Source organism: Corvus brachyrhynchos, unplaced genomic scaffold (genome assembly GCF_000691975.1).
Source record: "Corvus brachyrhynchos isolate BGI_N302 unplaced genomic scaffold, ASM69197v1 scaffold407, whole genome shotgun sequence".
In the NCBI taxonomy this organism is placed as follows: domain Eukaryota; kingdom Metazoa; phylum Chordata; class Aves; order Passeriformes; family Corvidae; genus Corvus; species Corvus brachyrhynchos.
The window spans coordinates 300,194-306,193 of NW_008239056.1; the positions used below are offsets into that span (position 1 = coordinate 300,194).

At 39.5% G+C, this 6,000-nt stretch overlaps 1 protein-coding gene across 4 annotated transcripts in view; it reads right to left on the reverse strand.

Annotated features, from left to right (window-relative positions):
* The window catches only part of MMD (monocyte to macrophage differentiation associated), a 41,823-nt gene that overhangs the window by 11,041 nt on the left and 24,782 nt on the right, over positions 1–6,000 (reverse strand). For 2 of the 4 annotated variants that reach the window (XM_017739153.1, XM_017739155.1), the window contains exon 2: positions 158–239. In XM_017739153.1, coding sequence (XP_017594642.1) covers positions 158–239 — 82 coding nt within the window. Of the gene's footprint in view, positions 1–157; positions 240–1,786; positions 5,766–6,000 lie in introns of those variants that run through there. The other 2 variants (XM_017739151.1, XM_017739152.1) reach the window with 2 other exon arrangements.

The following is a 6,000-nucleotide window of genomic DNA, read 5'->3' on the forward strand; positions in this document are numbered from 1 at the left end:
TGTTATAGCTAAAGCTTATATGCACAAAACCAGAGAGGTTGTAGATATGAACAAAGTGAGGCAAAGGTAAGCATTTAGCAATGCAAACCCACAAAAATTTACTGAAACATCTGGTAAAAAAAAAAAAAAAAGGAAAAGAAGCCAGAAGTGTACTTACTGCATGTGTGTAACAGTTAGCAGCATGTTCATAGCAAGTGGGTTTGTAGCGGCTGTTGGCTGGAGCTGGGTGGTTCATGAACCTGTTGAATAATTAAGAAGTACTTTTAGGAAACTTACTAAAACATCTCTCTGAGTGTCATGAAGGAAATGAAGGAATACCTCCAACCTAGTAGTGTTAAGAATTATAAGTACAGACATGTTCAAAGTAACTGTGATTGAAATTGCAAGCTCTCCCAAGTAAAGCCTCTTACCAGAAGCACATGTTAAATAAATTCCTGGGACTGCCTGGTGCAGGGGATGGTTATCTTTAACCAAGACTTCACACAGAGCAGTCACACTCCCCCTTTTCTGATGGTTTGGTCAGATGAAGAATGAACTATTTCCTATTTAAATGCATAGCAAGAACTCAAATTACTCTTGAAATATGGAGTTCATCATAGCTGTCATGGGTTACTCTTCTTTTCAGAAGTTCTTAAAATTGCAGCAATATTCCAGTTTGAAACAGATGAACACTGACTTTTTGACTCTTATAGCAAGCAATATTTGTGTTTGGAGCCTGAAGTGGCTCATTTTTTCCAATCTTGTATCTTTTACCAAGATCCAAACTACACAGGGATGATGAAAGGAGACTCTAATGGTCAATTCCAAAGAGGAAGCATTTCAAGAGGTTTGCCATAGATATTCCACCTTTTTCTCTAAGAATTTTCAAACATTCTAACAACCATCAATCACATGAAACACAGTCCATGCAAGCCGAACAGAATATGATGAAACCTGAGAAAGTTTTGGAAGAACTTGCCAATACAAATGTTTCATTTAAGTATATTAAAAAACCCAAACACTTGAGTTGTTTCTGTGAAACCCAATAATTTAAATCTGTATAGGAACAGCTGTGAAAGACAGCACACACCTATATGCAACAGTCAGAGGAAAGCTGTGAACTTCTCCAGCTCCAGTCTGTTATCCCAGCACTGCTGACAGTCCTATAAAAGTGATTATCTTTCACCAATAATTCCAGTTTACTCCAGACTATTCTAAAACTATGCCCTGACAATTAGTCAGGTATCCAAGAAGCCAGGAACAGCTTCACAAGCAATACAGAACATGTCTGTATGCTCAGAACTGAGAGCAGCTTTGTTACCTAGATTTATACAAAAAGCTTGTTAGACAAACTTTGGTCCTTCCCCATATCCCCAGTGGTTTAAGTCAAAACGAGTCCTATTTTTATGACATCCATAAAATATTGGCAGACCTCAAACCAGGGAAAAACCAACAAACAACTAAAAAAATCCAATCCAAATCTTACGGTTGGCATAAGCCGTTCCAGATTTCTGGGATATTTCACGTGGTTTTCTTGTCTGATTTATTAAGTGACTTTTAAACAATTTTTTCCTAAACTGATACATGAAAATGTAGCAGCATTGGGAAAATAACACAGTGTCATGACCCCTCCCCAAACTGTGGCAATTTCAAGAAACAGTTTCAATTGTTACTAATACAAAGGCTAAGAAAAATGTGGATTTAATTCACAGACAGTGAGCATAAATGGTTGTTAGCAAATTAATAACCCTCCAGGAGTTAAGATAGGGTTAAAAATAGCAATTCTTTTGTCAGCGACAAATGGCACCTTGCTCTTCTCTCCAAGAAGACAATGACACTGTCATCACAAAGGCTCGCGGGATATTTGGATTTTTTTTTTTTCCCCAGGGCTTGTAGGTCTTCAACAGCTGCTGAACACCATCTCTGCATCCTCTAAAGATGGAACATTCAGTTTGCTCAGTTCTGCTTCCAAGTTAGGAAAATGTTTAAAAATAAAAGCATCTGTTGGCTCAGCGAGTGGCCAGGCTTGGACTGCCCTTGTCCAACTCCCTAAATTCAAAGTCATGGGAAACTCTGCACTTATCACATTTAGAATATCATTACATTTCTCTGTGGTGGTACCTTGGAAGTCTCACAAGAAGTAAAAAAATAAAAAAGAAAATCACACAAACTCAAACCTGAAGAACCAAAAGGAATAAGCTTACACTCTGTAGTAGCTTTATAATTCCTGTTGTTCCAAATTTCTATATAAGATACTATTATCGTATAAAAATCTATAAATAATTGAAGCCTCCCAATGTGATCTTCTATTATCCAACATTAGACTACTTTTAATCTTTTTTTCCTTTATTTTTTTTTTAGTAGAAAATACACGGCATCTTTCTAAAGCAATCACATTGGATCTAGGGGTAATGTTAGATTTTAGAACTATGAACAAACACTTTAGAAATAGGACCTCTTCCTCTCACTAATTTAAAGACAGTTATTAGCCACAGAACAGAACACAAAATAACAAATCTATCCTTGCTCTGTTACCTGCATACTGAGTTGGGTTTTTTTCCCTGTTTTGTTTGTGGCAGCACAGAACAATTCAAAGCACCACAGCTCCAGCAGAACTCCAGCATTAGCAACACCTCATCCATCCCCTTCACATCCATGTTTATACCAATAACACCAACACCACCAGTGTGTTTTGGCAGGAGGGGAAGAGTTCAGCTTTACCTCTGCCTTGCAGAAATGGGTCTCACAACGTCCCAGCAACAACTTTGCTGTACATTTGATGGATCTGCACCTCTCTTTTCTGGAAGGGATCACCTGCAACAGGCTGCAGACCCTGATGCCAAATGCTGGAGAACATTTCCTCTGCACTAATCACAGGCAATGCTCTTAGTAAAGCAAAGTTTCAGTTATTCCCCTGTGCCTTTTGATAATTAACTATTTATAAACGTTATCAGGAACAACTTCAGAGGGAGGATCACTGGTTGGAAGGGCAATAATTCCAGCCAGTGATTCTCTCGAGCTGGTTTCATTTCCAGCTTGACAGTTCAGGTTTAATGTCTTAAGAAACAGATGTGAATTTTGAAAATAGCTGCTCTGTGATATTACTGATGTGCTCATCAAAACCAGGAAAATTATTTTGACACATACTGTTAAAGTCAGTCATATACTCCTGCAGTTATAGACACGTATGACATTGCAACACAAAGGCAAAAGAATGTGCTTGCAGACTTACATTCTAGAAGCAAAACCAGCTCCCCTCTTTCTTAAAGATAAATAAATAAACAAATAAACCCCATGCCATCACCAACAATGGATGCTTCTTGTTTCCTGCCTCATGAATACTGCAACACAGGGACACTGTTCTTCCTCCTATCTACAGGTCATGTTTGCCTCTTCTGGAAAAGATAATTGTGGGAATTATCATCTCACCTTCCTAAAAGTGGAAGCTCAATAAAGAACATTCAGATGCTGTTTACTCCTAAACAAAGGCTCTCTATAACACAGACATTAAGGTTATTATCAAATGCAGGACAGTCTGACAAAGTCCCACTGAACTGGACTACAGTTTACAGGAAATGTCTTTAATTGAAGCCTTTTGATTCTCTAGCAAATCTCTAATGCATTCTTTAATAGCAGATCTGGTGAAACCAGAGTCATTTAATCAGAGGATATCACAAGGATGCAAAAATAATTCTCCATTTAAGATACTGACAATCCAAGATATCTAAGATAAAACATTAATGCCCTCAATACCAGAATATGAAAATTCTGAAATTAAGAGACTAAGAACTGCTTGCAGCCAGCCAGGAGAGCAGAATCCTTTTGCACTGAACTGAGCTGTGAATTCCTTTTCACAATTTAAATTCTCAATGCTCAGGATCTGCTCAAGGAAGTCCAAGATTCAGAGTTTCACAGCAAGCAAACAACTTTTGATGAACACATTCCTAATATAAGCAGAAAAGAGATATTGAGAGAGACATATGACAATTTAAAACAAGAGGGAAGAAACTCATACCCCTCCCTTCACACTACTTGATCTTTCATCTTGAAATACTCCAAATATTTTAAATATTTAGCATAGAGACTGATCCATCCTTTGTGACAGACTCTAATCTCAAGCTCCTATTCATTTCCAAGGAGCAGATGCTGTATGTTTCCCAGAGACTCCAGAATTAAGAGAAGACAGTATTTGGGAGACAAAGCAGAAGGAAAATCCAAGAGTTCTTAATGTTTTGTCTTTGCATGCAAAGCCAGCTTAGAAAAAATAAACTACAAAATCCCAAATCTATTGCACATATCTGTATGGCATGTGTCTGGCATCACAGCAAGCTTAGACCCCAAACTGCAAAAGGGAAATAAAATCTCGCCTTATTGATGGTTTCCATCTGCTGAATGAATTATTGCTTTAAGCATGAAGCAAAATGTCAGTAAAAACAGCAAGCACTGATAATGGCCACAAAGATCTGGATTTTTTTTAGTCTTTTCAGGAAGTATATTTCCTTTATTCAGCTCAAAAGACTTCATACTTCCTTTTACCAGCTTAAAAGCACATTCCCCCTGCTTGTGTCTTTCTTTCTTTGCGCTTTCCAGCAGCAGGAGAAGCCATTTAGACCTAATAAACCACAAATAACAGTGTATGAGAAACTGCAACAAGGCGGGTGTAACTCCACAAAACTGGCAGTAGCATACATCAAATGGGGTTAAAAATTGCTTCATTATTTAAATATATGCTTCGGTACCTAGGATGTTATCTAGACTCCTTGTTTTCGAGAGGAAAAACAAAAAATTACAAGCAGGTCAAAACAGATTTGCACTACATTTTCCTGACGACCATTTAGATTAGATTTTGAAGAGAAACGAAAGTATTTATAGAAAGCTTCCTTGCTTTAACCAAATTGGCTGATATTTCCTCTTTACAAATTCATTCAAATAAAAGTAGATCCATATTCCTCTACATTAGCTACCTTCCTTCCTGGATTTGACAGTATCTAGCTGTGGTTTGTAACTGTTCACATAATCTTTACTATCACTGAGCATCTGAGGCACAGAAATAATTCAGATCAGCACAGAAGCAGTTCCCTTATTTGGAAATATCAGTGAAATCACACGCTGTGTGAAGGTTCATGTACTTACAGCACGATACTAAAGATAAAAGGAAACCTGCAATACTCTGAGAATCCACAAACAACTCTGGTATCATACATAGATTGGGTCATGGAAAAAAGTGTCTGTGCATCCCACTGACCTCCCCAGCCTTCTGGCAAGTACAAAAGGCAGCAATTCAAGCAAAGAGTGGGCAGCAATCACAAGTCACCCCAGGTGCTGCAGCACATCTGAGCTCAGAGGCAAGGGACCAACCAACCGAGGTGTGAGCTAGCACAGAAACCACATCTGACTGCATTCATATTTTTCTGTTTCAGTTTTATTTCCCGTTTAATACTTAGATTATAGTTTCTTGAGTAAGTTGATGAAAGGAGAGCAGGGCAGCCCTATGGCAGGGGGCTGGTCAGGGAAGCCACGGTGAAACCGGCCTCACCCAGGGACAGGCTGTCCATCAAGTTATCGGCCTGGCATCTGGACTTTGGGCAGTGAAAAACCAAAAGCCCACAGATATTTATCCAAGAATCACGATTGCAGTTAGCCAATCGACCCCCCCATGAACATGAGCAGCATCTTAAGCTGAACGAGGGTTGATTTTTAAGTTGAAAAAGCATAGATTTGCATTGGATACTAGGAAGAAATTGCTCCGTGTAAGGGTGCAGAGGCCCTGTCACAGAGAACTCGTGGCTGCCTCATCCCTGGAAGGGTCCAGGGCCAGGTTGGACAAGGCTTGGAGAAACCTGGGATAGTGCAAGGTGTTCCTGCCCATGGCAGGGGGTGGAATGAGACAAGCTTTAGGGCGCTTCCAACCCAGACCATTCCGTGATTCCATGATATTCAATGCGCCGTCGGAGGCAGCAGAACAAGGAGCTCCATCGCCCCGCGGGGGCACACGGAGCCGGCGGGTGCTGACCCAGCCCG